We start from the raw sequence: 15058 nt of genomic DNA, 5'->3' as shown, positions 1-15058 counted from the left end.
GATGTTATGATATTATCTATCTAATCTTTTATTTCTAAATAAACATCTTTTGAAACCCCTTTTATTATTAGTATATTATTACATTTCATTGGTGAGTTTGGAAAAGGTAAGATTGCCTCTTATTCAATGTCAAGAGTTCTAATTCAAGAACAGAGATATATTGTCTCAGATCTTGTCTCATGCATTGTATTATACTAATGATAATGAAGTAAAAACAAAAACAATAATAACAAATTTTTAAATTTTTTAATTGACATATTTTTCATTGACACGAACAAGCGTATGCAAAGTATCTAGGAAGATCTCCATTCCTAATTCAATACAAACTAAAGCTATATTCTATAAAATAAAATGCACCATATGTCTAGAGAGCATAGGCAGCACTGATATGACTATAGAGAAGCAAATGTGTTTGAGAAAAGAGACCTAAAAGAGCTGTGTGTATCAGAATATTATATACAGATTCAGACAGAAAAGCTTAAAACAAGTCATGACAATGGGAGCAGAAATGGTAGCAGGAGGAGTTTCTCCAATTGTTCAACATCATGAATCAGATATAGAACTTATTAGTGCTGAAAGGGTACCTCACAGTGGTCAACTAAATGCACCCTTGAACAACCAAAAGCCTAAAGATGAAACAAACTATGTTGAGGTTACCATGGAAATTGAAGGTGACCCTATTGCACTTGATAGTGTTGAAACTGTTGCAGATGAAGAAGAGAAACTGGGCTTGATCGGCAAGAAGCTCGAGAAGAAAGCTTCTTTTGGTGTAGCTGTTATGCAGAATGCTACAATTCGGATGAAGCAGCTGAAGCGTTTAACTTCATTTTCAAAGCAAGCGAAGCGCTACGATAGGAATAAGGCTGCAGCTACTCATGCTCTTAGAGGACTCAAGTTTATCAGCAAAACTGGCGGCGGCGGCGGCAGTACAGGATGGGCTGATGTTGAGAAAGAGTTTGACAAGCTTACTGCTTCCACTGATGGGTATCTTCCTAGAGCTCTATTTGCGCAATGCATAGGTATTACATACCCTATGCCTACTATCTTGTCTCAAATGATAGATGTATAATTATAGAGTAATGTTTCTAAGCATATCATTGGATTTGGTTGTAGGAATGAACAAGGGTTCTGACGCATTTGTTGAGAAGTTGTTTGATACTCTTGCTAGGCAGAGAGGTATTCGAGGGGGTTCTATTAACAAGGTCCAGTTGAGGGACTTCTGGGACAATATTTCTGACCAGAGCTTTGATTCTAGGCTCAAAACATTCTTTGACATGTAATGCTTTGATTTTGTTAATATAAACATGAAGTATTTGCTGAATCCTCTGAATATCACCAAACTTAATTTGGAATGCAGGGTTGATAAAGATGCGGATGGCAGAATCACCGAGGAAGAAATTAAGGAGGTACGGCATCATTACTTATGGATACAAATATGAGCACAACAGAACTTTACTTTCCAAGTTTCTCAGCAGAAAAACTTGTAAAGTAGTTTTACCAGAAAAAAGTCTAGTCTGCATCCCCCCAACCCTACACATACTTCAAATTAAGATCTTTCTTGATTATGTGTTCACTTGTGCCGTCAGATTATATGCCTTAGTGCCACTGCCAACAAACTCTCAAACATTCAACAACAAGCAGAGGAATATGCTGCTTTAATCATGGAAGAACTAGACCCTGATGAGACAGGATTTATCAATGTAAATGGCACAACCTACTCTTTGATCTCAAGATTGGAATAACTTCATCCACTATTATAGAATTCTCATCTCTCAATTCAATCTTAACCTCCTAAGCCTTTTTTGTAACTTTTTACTGGGAAAAACAGATAGACAACCTGGAGACACTCTTATTGCATGGACCAGATCAAACCACAAGAGGAGACAGTAAGTACCTGAGTCAAATGCTAAGCCAAAAGCTTACGACGACATTTGCGGAAAATCCGATCAGGAGGCGGTATAGAGATACCAAATACTTCTTACAGGATAATTGGCAAAGAGTTTGGATATTGGCACTGTGGATCGGTGTGATGTTTGGTCTATTTGCATACAAATTTGTGCAATATAGGAGAAGAGCTGCCTATGAGGTGTTGGGCCATTGTGTATGCATGGCAAAAGGTGCAGCTGAGACACTTAAGTTGAACATGGCTCTTATATTGTTACCTGTTTGCCGAAACACCATCACCTGGCTCAGGAATAAGACCAAGCTAGGGGTTGCAGTTCCTTTTGATGACAACCTCAACTTCCACAAGGTAATTTCCTAAGAAAGGAAAACATATCTAATTTATCCATGTTTGTTTGCATTTGTAGCAGTTTTTAATAAGGCATATAAAATTATAGCTGTAGTAAACAAATGGGAATTCGTGCAGGTAATAGCTGTGGCAATAGCAATTGGAGTTGGTATACATGCTATTTATCATCTTACTTGTGATTTTCCGCGCCTTCTATACGCAAGCAGTGAAAAGTACAACCTCATGAAACCTTTTTTTGGAGATAAACCATCAAATTATTGGCATTTTGTCAAATCATGGGAAGGAGTAACAGGAATTATAATGGTTCTGCTAATGGCAACAGCCTTCACTTTGGCCAACCCCCGGTTAAGGAGAGGCCAGAACAACCTACCCAAATTCCTTAAAAAACTCACAGGTTTCAATGCCTTTTGGTATTCTCATCACCTTCTAGTTATTGTCTATGCTCTCTTGGTTGTACATGGGATCAAACTTTATTTGACTAAGGAATGGTACGCAAAAACGGTCAGCACCTTCAGTTAACCTTATGTATCTATATCTAGTTTTATTAAGCTGATTGATAATAGATTCACAGGCACTTGATTTTATCTGTTTTGTAGACCTGGATGTACTTGGCTATTCCAATCACCATTTATGCATTGGAAAGACTGGTTAGAGCACTTAGATCTAGCACTGAGTCTGTGAGAATATTGAAGGTTAGTATGAAATAATAAAAACCCATTACTCTTTACATATCAGCAGCTTATGGTTCAATCAAAATTACTATTGGCTAACCCTAGAAAGTATGGTAAATATATAAATATCTATATTCATATGCATATGTTTCATTAAATTTATTCCTAATTTGAAGGTGGCTGTTTATCCTGGAAATGTGTTAACACTTAATATGTCAAAGCCTCAGGGATTTACCTACAAGAGTGGACAATATATGTTTGTCAATTGTGCTGCAGTGTCTCCATTTGAATGGTATGCATTTGAAGAAACCTCAATTACTCACATATAAATGCCTTCATATGCATTTGAAGTAAATACTGCATATAAATGCCTTGATGTTATAACCCCTCAAGGGGCCATTTCCCATTTTCTCTTTTTCGTCATCGGGATGTAACAGTAAGGTTGTTTGCCTAATAACCTCAAACTATTCAAATCCCGGAAAATGGAAGTCTTGTGCACTGAACCGCTCTTATTATTGGGCAAGGCTGTGTAATTTACCATCTTCAAACCCTAAGGAGGAAGTCCCATGCATTGGATCATCCTTAATTCCTTATTATGCCCTGAATCTAATATCTACATTGTTATGCTTTCACAGGCATCCATTTTCCATAACCTCAGCCCCAGATGATAATTACCTTAGCGTTCACATTAAAATCGTTGGTGATTGGACTCGAAATCTGAAAACTAAATTCTCAGAGGTAAATTAATTATATAATTAAAATGACAACATAACCTTATCTCTGTCATGTGCTGAATTATTGAAAATTGGAGTGACATGAATAACTTATTATTATGTCTATGATAATTGGTTTTGTTCATTTCAGGTGTGCAGGGCACCCCTAAATGGGCAAAGTGGACTTCTAAGAGCTGGATGCACAGAAGGAGATAACAGCCCAAGGTAAGTTCTATTTGAAGTGGGGATATTATAATAAATGTCACAACTTTGATTAAAATAGCATGGAAAAGAATATGTCATGGATACCTAACATGCCAAATAGTAGTTTGGCACTTCAAGTTGGAGTAAACAATTGTATCAATACCACTACTTACTTCAATACTTTATTTTTTTGGTGAAGTACTTCAAACAAATTTAAAGTGAGTGTTAAAATATACTTTGATTTACTTAAAAATATCATTTTAATATAATCAATAAAAAGTTCACAATAACTTTAACTTGGCTATTAATTGAATTATTTTATGATATTTTTTAAGGGAGTTTTAATATAAATATTTCGTTTTATATTGAAATTATAGTTTTGTGTGGATAGGTAAGGGTTTGAAGATAATTGGAAATGGCTACCACTAACTATGACTAAGAATTAATTAAACAAAATTATTTATTGGTCAGAAAATATAAAATTAGATTATATTTAATTCAAGTTTTATTTTCTTACCAATGAAAAGAAAGGATACATAGAGTGGAAAACAAAACAATATATTTGTTTTTGTTCAGGAATGAGAATATAACCTAAACTGACAAAAAACCCACTTTGATAGGATTAGGGTTTATTTTTCCAGTATGTTCAAGTTCAGATTTGATATTGGCTATACTTGAATCAATCATACTTACTTATATATTATTAAACTTATGGTTATATATGAAAGTTATATGTATTTGGGTCGGGAAAAAGAATTTAGGCCAGGTCAAGGAAACTCGAAAACCAACAAAGGAGGGATGAGATTCATTTTTTCAACCTCAAAGGGTTCAAATTTGGGTTCTAGGACAATGAAACAAAATTGCAGCAATGATCTCGTCTAGATTAATAATGATTTTCATGTAGGTAAGGGTTATGTTTTTAAGAAGTAGGCTAAGAGCACAACAAAATTATTGTCTCATCTTAGTCATCAACCATCAAGCTTATGTAGATCAATAATTATTTTATTGAAGTGTTTATACAAATTAGATCACTCAAGGATCTTTAATGCAAAAAGTTTCTATTTCAAACATAACATATTTGTTAGGGATTTTGACATGTATCATGACTCCATTTTTTGTCATATCTTTTTCTGAGACGTAAATCCATGACATGATACATCACCTCGTTTGGAAGGTTTAGTATGGTTCTCATGGTCCTCTCCTTTATCTCATACAATTCAATTCATTCATGTCATCTAGTTTACTCACATGCAATGCTTTCAACGAACTTTGTTGACCTAATATATTCTTCGAAAAGTTGACTTATTTGAGAATTTCTAAATCTTAGCTTATTTTCAACTTCTCGAAGCATTTTGTCGCTTACCATGCCCTTCCTTATCTCTAGGTGCCTTTTATCTATCATAAGCCTTTCCTGGTCCTTAACCTCTAGTAATTGTAGGTTCCATCAATCCCCAACTCGAATTTTGCAAAAAGTTAAAGAGGCATATGATAACAATTGCTAATAAAAAAATATTTGTTAATGAGATTCAGTCAATGTACATAATTTCATGAATGTTTAAACGACTATATATTAGAGAATAACATATCTCCTCATATTAGGAGATAATTTATCTCCTCCGACCAGTAAAAGTATGACACATGTACTATTTTGTTTAGTTTTAAAAATATTTTTATAGAAAATGATTAAATATGACAAATGTCTTGATTTTAATGGTTGTATGAGACTTTATTCTCTTTATATTACTACAAATATCCTAATTAAAGTTTATAACATGAGGATGATGTGACTCAATAAACTTTTACCTATGAATAGACAAGCAAAAGCATCAATTTGCCTATCTGGAGAGGAATTTTTCGTTTACATATATATGTGCATCTGATGCAATACATACATACATACATCAATAGCCATGTACCGTATGGGAAGCTCGATCTGCTTCCCTCCATTCACTTCGCCAACTACAATTCCATATGATAGTGCAAATATGAGCGACAAGGACGGCAATTGAAAATCGATGCATGCAAACATAAGTATGATCAATTGGAAGAAATACTTAACCCAAAAGACATCTCAAATGTAGTGAGGGTTGGCCAAGTCAAAAATAAAAATGTACTTTTGATTGGAACCATCCATCCGTCATACTTGCAGTTATATATTGTTATTTTCCTCTTTGCTACAGATTGAGTTTTTTATGGTGAAATGATATGTTTTAGCCTACTGACGAAGAAGATACTTTATTATGACTGATATGCAGTCCACTTCCTAAAGTTATGGTTGATGGTCCATATGGAGCGCCAGCACAAGGCTATTCACAGTATGAGGTGGTTTTGCTTGTGGGGTTGGGAATAGGGGCTACCCCAATGATCAGTATACTAAAAGACATGGTGAATAATGTCAAGGCCTTGGAAGAGGAGGAGTGGGACGCAATAGAGGAAGGATGTAGGGTAGGGGATGGCAAATCAACATCATCATCAACCCATCAAAAGAAAGCTAGGCTCAACGATTTCAAGACAAGAAGAGCCTACTTCTACTGGGTGACTAGAGAGCAAAGTTCCTTTGACTGGTTTAAAGGGGTGATGAACGAGGTAGCCGAAGAGGACCATAGGGAAATGATTGAACTCCACAGCTACTGCACCAGTGTGTATGAAGAAGGTGATGCTCGTTCTGCTCTTATTGCTATGCTGCAGTCTATAAACCATGCAAAGAATGGCGTGGATATAGTCTCTGGAACACGTGTTATGTCTCACTTTGCCAAACCCAATTGGCGTAGTGTCTACAAGCGCATTGCACTTAATCACCCAAAAGACCGAGTTGGTAAGTTTCCACTTGAACTAATATGCTTTCTCTTCATTCTTTCTTTCTTTTGAAGCAACTCAAGGGGAAAACACATCAATAATTGCTAATCAATAATATTATACTTTTTCCAAAGATGTCTATGGCAATGCAAATTTAACTATCTATCAATAACTGATATAAATTTAACTATTTATATCAATTATTTTCATAATCTTCTATATCCACTACCATGTATCACTCTTTTTCCATCAAAGAGAAACAACTACCTAGTTAGAGAGGTGACCGTTTCTCATTAATGGCAAAGGTATAGAAGATTCATGTTCTTATTTTCAATGTGTTTCATGAAATTTAAAGCTTATCATCCTAATTACTATAGATTGAGATTTGAGACAGTTGCTTAATGTAATCCAGGTGTATTTTACTGTGGACCAGCTGCCCTTACCAAAGAGCTTCGTCAGCTTTCTTTAGATTTCTCCCACAACACATCCACAAAATACGATTTCCATAAAGAAAATTTCTGATAAGATGGGAAGTGGCGAGAAGTTGCTAGTCCTCTACCTTTATCCACACCGGATAATTTCCACTATGAAGTATTAAATTTTGATAACCTAATTTTATACTTCTATTAATAGATGGTTGTTATAGCTTTGTAAAAGGACAGTAGACGTGGGATGGGATAAAAAGGTTAAGTTGAGTTGATCCCCGACTAATGGATAAAAAAAACTACTGATTTCAAAAGGTGAGGTTATGTCTCAAGTGTGCGTCATCGTATCTGTGTATATTCATGGAATCAAGGAGAAATACTACAAGAAGGGCTTATTACTGGTAATATAATGAGAGGGAGCTAGGTATAAAGTAAAAAAGGACGGGGAATAAGTTGTTCAGTCAGAATGCACTTAGCAAGTTTGTAAAGTCACCCCTCTTAGTGACAAGAAGTTTGTATTTTAATGCCCGGTTTCTTTCACTTTATTTATCGCAAAATACAGGAATGTTCATGTAGATATAGTATGATTGATCATACTGTTTGTGATAAGATGCATATTGAACATTGGCATTCATTATCTCTTTTTGTGGGTTCCTTCGGAAAATAATTCAGAGACAAATATTTCGTGATCATAAAAGCTGTCAAAGTAGATTGTGGTGTGATCCATGTTTTATTTTTCTAGCAGTGTCTTCTCTGCTTAGCCACGTTTCTATCCAACACTCAACAACCAACAGTCTGGAATTCCTGATTTTGCTACATGTTCCTCCAAGAGTGATATGACTTGCACAATACTTAGTTTATGAAACCCATATTAGATTTTTAAGTTATGATGTATCTATTTGTTAACAGGTTGAGATTAGTAAACTTTGCCTTGACATGCTGTTATAATGCTATGATTCTTACTGTATTAGAAAATGTGTTAATATTAAATGTTCATCAACAACCCATAATTAGTAAACTTCATCTTGACATGCTGTTATAATGTTATGATTCTTATTGTATTAGAAAAGGTGTTATATTAAATGTTCATCAACAACCCATAATTAGTAAACTTCGCCTTGACATGCTGTATTACAATAGAGGAAACTACTTGTTGGCGTATTTTGTCATAGAACTGTTTGTAATGGCATTCTTTTTGTGCAATGATTATGAATTGGATAAGTAAAAATGATAAATTTTTATCTCTGCTTTGAAATTAATATGAAGATACTAAAGTTTGGTTAGCTATTTTTTATAAATGCTCTTCTACCTTCCTATTACTCTCACTTCTATATCTTTCGGTCATCTTATTTATACACAAATGGGCAGGAATTTTTAAGCATCTTCACACTTTTAGCCACAGTGAAAACATGTTTCATGATTAGCTGACTCCTTTTGTTTAGAAAAATCACTCCCAACATAAGATTTGATAGCAAAAGGAGGGGGAAATACACTGACCTTATCGAATTTTGAAGAGCCATTTTCTTGCCTTCTTGTCATCTAAGTTTCCTTCTCTGCCTCTGGAAAGATGGTTTCATTAGCTGGCTACCAATGGAGGCTTGTTCCGTGCTTTGAGTTGCTTGGAATGGTATAAGAGGCTTCTTTTTGTGCAGACTGGTATTTTTCATGCAACTTTCATTACAAACAGGAGAGGCAGCCTTCGCTTTCCATGGCCTTGGAACCTCCAATCTCTCCAAAATCTTTGTAGTTTCCCTGTCTAGCTGCTTATTACCATCTCGTGGTGATACTCTTGGTTGATTCAACTTGAGATTGGACATAGAAGATGGAGTAGAGTTCATAATGGGGTTTTCGTTTACAACCAATTGATTCCATTCTTCTGTAATACAAGCCATGGTTTTGTCGTCTTCGTCTGTGATACTCAATGACATAGCTTCCTTATCCACAGCTATGACATCAATGGCTGATCCTGCTCTCCTATTTACCTCCGCTGAAGGTTGTAGACTTGGGCTTAGTTCAGAACATGCAGTATCCAGTTTAGGAAATATTGACCTACAGTATAATATCTCATTAAAAAACATGAGAGAACTTTATGTGTTCAGTTAAGCAACTCCTTTGCAACACTGATATATTTAGAATGATAAACCAAAAACAGTAGCCTTAAACTGAGATATAAGCCAATCATTTTCTCCAGAAAGTAAATGTAAGAATTCTTTGATGCTGTAATAAATGTTCATCAACAAACAAGTATATCTGGCAGCATCTGCTCAAAAAGGCTGCCTCTTTCTTTCTTAATATTTTTTTAAAAAGGGTTATGCTGACCTTAGGCTGAGGATGAGGAGTTAAATAAAGATACGTGTATCTTGGAAAACTAAGTCTACAATTCTTCAAGTAATAAATTTGACATTTCTCAGTAAAAACATACTATCCTTAACCTTCTTATCCTCGGGTTAACATTTGCCTTAAAAGAAAACCATTCTTAGGAAAGTTTTTAATTTAAATTCATGCACTTGTACAGGTCCATCTGCGTGCAGAAACTCACCCCAATTGTAAGCTTTCTTTGACCAGCAAATTTATCTTTTGATGAAATCCTCTTTCATGCAGCAACGGATCATAATCTGTTAGGTCAATCTGCAAGCAAATATTGGTTCCATGTTTCAACATTCTAAAATACAAGGAGCTATGTCACGTTTGAAATATTTATATTATTCAATTTCAATATCTATAATATGGTAACTTGTTCAAGATTGTACAGAAGTTTGTGAACATCATTTTTCCAAGACAAAGATGTTAGGAACAGACCTCTTATCAACTGCATAATTTGAAAATTTTAGATAATGAACAACCAAAGTTCTCTCAGATAAATTCTGATATGTAGAACTCAGCACATTTGAGAAGAAACCTAGAGTACAGTTTCATGTGTGACGGGCATTTCCCTTCTCCACAGTGATCCTTTAAAATAATGGCAGCATAAAATTTCAATTGTCTCCAACTGACTGTAATTGGAGGGGAAGAAGAAAATAAAAAACATATCTTCAGGATAATGTTGAAATCAAACCTTTAGCAAACAGGCTTGAACGGAGTTCTCAATTTCCTTATTGACTGATGAATCAACTAATCGATTTTCAGGAACTCGTAGGACTTCTTCTGCCCCTGCAAGACGCTGCATGATTATTGGTTACAGCTCCAATAGAAAGAGACAAATTATCATCAGAATATAGACATCAGAATACATATATTCTATCGCAATACTGCACACATTTGAAAGAAACTGGAATGGCACTGGCACGGTTAACTGTGATTGTACTGTCTACTGTGTGTGACTGTGCAGAGATTAAGATGGACAAAGATTAAAGAGCAAGAAGGGTTAGTACTTCTCACCTTCAGAAGCATTGGCCCATTATCTGATGACTGCAGAATATAATAGCAACGATAGGGAGACTCTGCCATTGTTTCTATATCGCAAATTGAAGAGCATATCAAACCTTGGTCCATTGATTGTAGAAGACTAGAAAGGCCTTGAAAAACTGCCAAATTGTAGCCGTGCAAAGAGTTACGAAAGAGACATAAACAATTAAATATGATGAATAATTTCTAATGTACATTGAATGACAACAATTCAGGATAATGATGACACTCTTAAAACAAATTTCAAAAGGGAAAGGGGATTTCAACATACGTTGAGCATTCACATTTGACTGGTCAGAGTCATCTGAAGTGGATTCAATCACATGATTATGGGACGGAATCACAACAAAAGGAGCACCTATTATGAGACCTGCATAAAAAATAAAATGCTGATATTGGACGTCTTAAAGGTGAAAGGATAGTGAAATCACAGAAAGGAGTTTTAACAAGATATTAGGTACACCAAAAATTGCTTAATCAGTCACTCTACTGACACGAAAGACAAATAATTTGGTCTGAAATAAACTCTAAAATTAAGTGGAAAATAAGAGATAGAGAGGATGTGAAAGAATGAAGTTTTTTCTTCCTCTCCATTAGGTCATTTCTATAAATGCTAGACTGATCAACTTGATTTTGCTATCACTCAATCAAGTAGAAGTTCCTGCAGGTTTCGTTAAACTCCTGATATGCACATTGCAGTCAAATTAAAATGAAAAGAAAACCTTGTTAGGTAATACTATGAAGTCAACATATAAATAAAATGCCATGAGCAAAATACATACCTTCATCAAGAACTGCCAAGTTTATCCTTGCAGTAACAGTTATGTGAATAGATGAAGCAACTTTCAGGGGCTTCAGGGAATCATGGAATGAGGGAAGAAACAGAACTGTCTTTTCCCCTAGTCTGACAGAATTTTCAATAACATCACACGTTTCCAGATTGCTGCCACTGACTGGACAAGAAATTCTGTTGAAATTCTTGTCAACATCCACTAAAGGAATGCCATGACATCTGCATGTCTATGTAATTCCAATAATTAATGATTTTCAATTTTCCTTTCAATGAGTGGAACTGAAATTTAGAAGAAACAAGATCTCCGTACCTACTAGATTGCACGAGATTTCATGATAAATGATTAAGGGACATTTGAAAGGCAGAATTGGTTTGTAATCAGCAATCATTACACCAGCAATGAAAATAGTTAATAGAAAGTGGAAACTTAGAAAACGAAATTATTCTGCATGACATTCTTGTTTCTTATGTTACAACTAAGGTTTAAGTGTTGTGATACAGGTCGACTTATGAATTATGATATTGAAGGTTTTACATGGTTTATATTTAGATGGTATAGGCCAGCCAACCCATTGAAAGCCCATGGCCTGGTTCATCAGAAGCTTGGTCTGGCTTGCCTAGTTAAAAAAAGTTAGATATCGACTTTTCAAAAACTTGTTTACCTTATTAAGCTATGCTTGGCGCGAGTTAAAAAGCCTATTATGCTCAATAGATTGGTCTATTTAATTGCAATATATAATTATTATTATTTTTACTAATTTACTATTCCTAAAATAGTAACTTGGCAAGAGTAACTCAAAAGATTCTTACTCAATTCTCATCTCTCTCACACTCAATCATTGTATGTTTGTAACTCGCACTACTATGCTTTCGCTCAACCCTTGCAAAGCACGGTAACTGCAGCTAGTTTTCCTTTGTTATCACTCATCTACCTATTTGAAGATCTTACTGAATATTTGTATAGTAGGTTATACCAACCTTAGGAAAAAACTTGTTACAAGCAATAGATGAGGCTTGAGCTAAAGAAAAACTCTTTAGTGAAACATGTCAGACTTATTGATCGCAAAACCTAGCCCAACCCAGTTAATATCATGGAACTGCCTCAAATGAAACTTATAATTCTTTCCAAACCTTGATAGCTTCCACAATTTAATTAAGTGTTGTGATACAGATCTACTAGATGCTATTGAAGATTTAACAAAGTTTATATCATTAAACTGCCTATCATAAAACTAAATATATTCTTTCCAAATATGGATAGCTCCATAGTTTACTTCTGGATTTATGGATAGTAACTTAGTACGTGACTGCTTGTAATTGTAATATAAGCAACCAACACAAACGTTCTTGTAATTTAAAAAATAATAATTATATGTCTATGAAAATTGTTTAAGTGATTAGTCAATACGGATTGGAAGCACCTTTACCTGACAATGATTGAAGCTTTTGGTTATAGAATTGACTAATGCGAACAGGTTGCAGAATATATGGTCCACAGAGTCTAAAAGGTTGTCCTTGAAAGTGAGACGAGCTAGCAGCGGCTCCTCCATGTCATCTTTCAAAACCTGCAGCCATCTTCTAACCAGGCTGTGGAACACTCTGAAATCTGCAATGCTTTCCATAAACTGTTTAGCTCCAATTTGTAAAAATCGAAAATACTATTTGAGACTATTTGAGTTTTGTACAAAAGCACATTAATATATTTGAGCAATGCTACAGAAATGTCACTTTAAATCCTGCTATTTTTCTTGTTTGGTGTTTCAAATATGTGATAAAGAACGGAGTGGTTAAACAAATGCCCGTTCATTCACCAATATGCTTACGAAATGAATTCCTTAAAGTATAGCATTGCTCTTGGAAAATAGTTCATTTATTGCAACAGAGGTTTTCCTTTTCTGTGTTTCTTAACGCCAAAAGTTCAAGTTCTATACATCTATATCCAAAAGCAAATTAAGTAGAAATTAATTTTGGTAACTACACATTGTGAGAATACTTAACCTTGGATATAGGTTTGAATTGAGCAATTATCAAGGTGAGAAATACAACGGCGGAAGTTGTTAACATTTTCACGGTTATCATTCAGATGGCTTGACTTTGGCTGAAATACAGCAAAATCAACCGAAACACATTTATCTGCAGCGTCCTTTTGAAAAACAAAACATAACAAACAGTTTAGAGTTTGGAAAAGTGAAGTTTATTACAAAACCTAAGAGCATAAAATCCATGTCATGAATGCACCACAGACTCACCATGAGGCTTTTTGTCGTAGTAGAGTCTACATCTTCAGGCAGATTCGAAGTCATGAATATCACTCTCCTCTCAATATCTTTACCTTGCCACGAATACAACACTTGATCACTCAAAACATTCGAAATCATCGCATCTGAAGATTATTCATCAAATCAATCAATTATTACATCGCATATGTTCTCTAACAGAAAATAAATATCATGTCTACAAATAGAGATCGTACCAGAGTTGTTATCAATATGAGGAAGAAACGCATCCGAGGGCAAAACGTTAACAGCGTGATGGAAATCGCGTAAATTGAAGCTTCCTGTGGGAGTGTACGCGATCTTCAACTACATTACAAGCAGATTCAGAACAAACTACAAGAATATCACGTGCATTTCGAATTTTTCCAATCGAATCATAAATTGAAAGGAAAAAATTGCTCAACGCTGAAAACAGTTACCTCGTCGGAAGAAGATAAGCGATTCTTAAAGATGTAGCACAAACCGATTTTATCAGCGAGGATGGTGGACTTAAGCGGGTGCGATGAGTACGAAGTTGAAACGGCGTAGAAGTTAGCGAGTTGAAGCAGTGACTGAGATCGACACAGAAGCGCTCATAAATCGTGATTCTATTTAGGAACGATACTATTGCGTTGTTGCTTGGTGATTTGATAATTAGAGAGTTTATTTGATATGAACAGTTCCAAGGTATGTACCTGCTTCAAGTTTCTTAGTAATGGAGGTGCCAAGCTCCGAAGATCCAGAACGAAACACACCTGAACCATTTCGCCTTCGTTCTCTTACCACTCTGTCCGAGTGATTTGGCGCCAAATGTGAGGGATTTAAAGTATGATTTTTTATGGGAGTATATCTTTTGTTCCAAATTTTGTATTATTTCATATACCATTTGTTTTTCATTGGTTATAAAATACAAAATTATATTTATTTAATTCATGTTTTATTTTTATAACTAATGAAAAAATAAAAGGATACAAAGAGTGATAAAAAGTATGGGAAAGAATATGTTAACCCAATTTTGACCGGAGTATTTTAGTTTAATAAAAATTAACGTGAGGAGTAAGATTTTGAATTGAGAGGGAAGAAGGGGAAAAATTAGAAAAGGAGTTGAACCTCTTTGGCCCAGATAGAAACTCTAATTCCCTCCCCTTTTGTAAACCAAAATTAGCAACTAAGAGAACCCTAATCCGCAAAATGAAAAGGGGATGCAACACTAACTTTTGAAAAAAAGAAATAGCTACAATTAGAAGAAAAAAAACACTTGATAATAAGAGACTAAAAGCGATATGTTTTTCTTCTCATTTGTTTTATTCTCTTTTTGTTATTATAATGTATGTACTGTAAGTAGTTATGTTTGAAAACTAATTTCATTGTTAAACATCTCACGCCACCATTCACCCACAACTATTCTCTCATGACTATTGTTTTATTTTGTATTTATCCTCGTTTTGGGGCCCACTATCGTAGTCAGCGATGGGACTGCTGGCACCGTCATGGCTGCCACCGTCGCCACTGCTCCGACAACCCCATTCAGCAAAAGGGTTACCA

At 35.0% G+C, this 15058-nt stretch overlaps 2 protein-coding genes across 3 annotated transcripts; one reads left to right on the top strand and one right to left on the bottom strand.

The window, feature by feature from the left end:
* On the top strand, positions 375 to 7489 carry LOC109358354 (respiratory burst oxidase homolog protein C-like). Its single transcript, XM_019602531.1, has 12 exons — positions 375 to 1019; positions 1114 to 1276; positions 1358 to 1406; positions 1587 to 1700; positions 1829 to 2251; positions 2369 to 2752; positions 2848 to 2943; positions 3099 to 3214; positions 3558 to 3660; positions 3787 to 3860; positions 6095 to 6654; positions 7048 to 7489. The coding sequence occupies exons 1-12, from the start codon at positions 491 to 493 to the stop codon at positions 7155 to 7157; spliced, it is 2721 nt and encodes a 906-aa protein (XP_019458076.1). The 5' UTR covers positions 375 to 490; the 3' UTR covers positions 7158 to 7489.
* LOC109358361 lies at positions 8094 to 14331 on the bottom strand. 2 transcript variants are annotated; one of them, XM_019602543.1, is made up of 12 exons: positions 14209 to 14331; positions 13954 to 14085; positions 13732 to 13840; positions 13508 to 13641; positions 13257 to 13401; positions 12686 to 12864; positions 11248 to 11485; positions 10737 to 10835; positions 10439 to 10584; positions 10116 to 10220; positions 9600 to 9688; positions 8094 to 9109 (listed from the first exon to the last, which is right to left on the bottom strand). In XM_019602543.1, exons 1-12 carry the CDS (start codon positions 14275 to 14277, stop codon positions 8596 to 8598), a joined length of 1959 nt encoding a protein of 652 aa, XP_019458088.1. In that variant the 5' UTR covers positions 14278 to 14331; the 3' UTR covers positions 8094 to 8595. The 2 variants fall into 2 exon arrangements, with proteins under 2 accessions (XP_019458088.1, XP_019458096.1); XM_019602551.1 differs by having other exon boundaries at positions 13508 to 13590.

The sequence above is a fragment of the Lupinus angustifolius genome, chromosome LG01 (assembly GCF_001865875.1).
Source record: "Lupinus angustifolius cultivar Tanjil chromosome LG01, LupAngTanjil_v1.0, whole genome shotgun sequence".
NCBI classification, from domain to species: domain Eukaryota; kingdom Viridiplantae; phylum Streptophyta; class Magnoliopsida; order Fabales; family Fabaceae; genus Lupinus; species Lupinus angustifolius.
Note: the sequence above shows the minus strand (reverse complement) of the source record. Positions and strands in the feature narration are given on the sequence as shown.

Bases quoted from the DNA above. Each gene is read 5' to 3' on its own strand.
- LOC109358361 (XM_019602543.1), bottom strand. From the start codon at position 14,277: ATGGTTCAGGTGTGTTTCGTTCTGGATCTTCGGAGCTTGGCACCTCCA. The intron at 14,086-14,208 runs GTACATACCTTG...TGTCGATCTCAG, and splicing joins TACTAAGAAACTTGAAGCAG to TCACTGCTTCAACTCGCTAA. The intron at 12,865-13,256 runs GTTAAGTATTCT...AAAGCATTGCAG, and splicing joins AATTCAAACCTATATCCAAG to ATTTCAGAGTGTTCCACAGC.
- LOC109358354 (XM_019602531.1), top strand. From the start codon at position 491: ATGACAATGGGAGCAGAAATGGTAGCAGGAGGAGTTTCTCCAATTGTT. The intron at 1,020-1,113 runs GTATTACATACC...ATTTGGTTGTAG, and splicing joins TCTATTTGCGCAATGCATAG to GAATGAACAAGGGTTCTGAC. The intron at 3,661-3,786 runs GTAAATTAATTA...TGTTCATTTCAG, and splicing joins TGAAAACTAAATTCTCAGAG to GTGTGCAGGGCACCCCTAAA.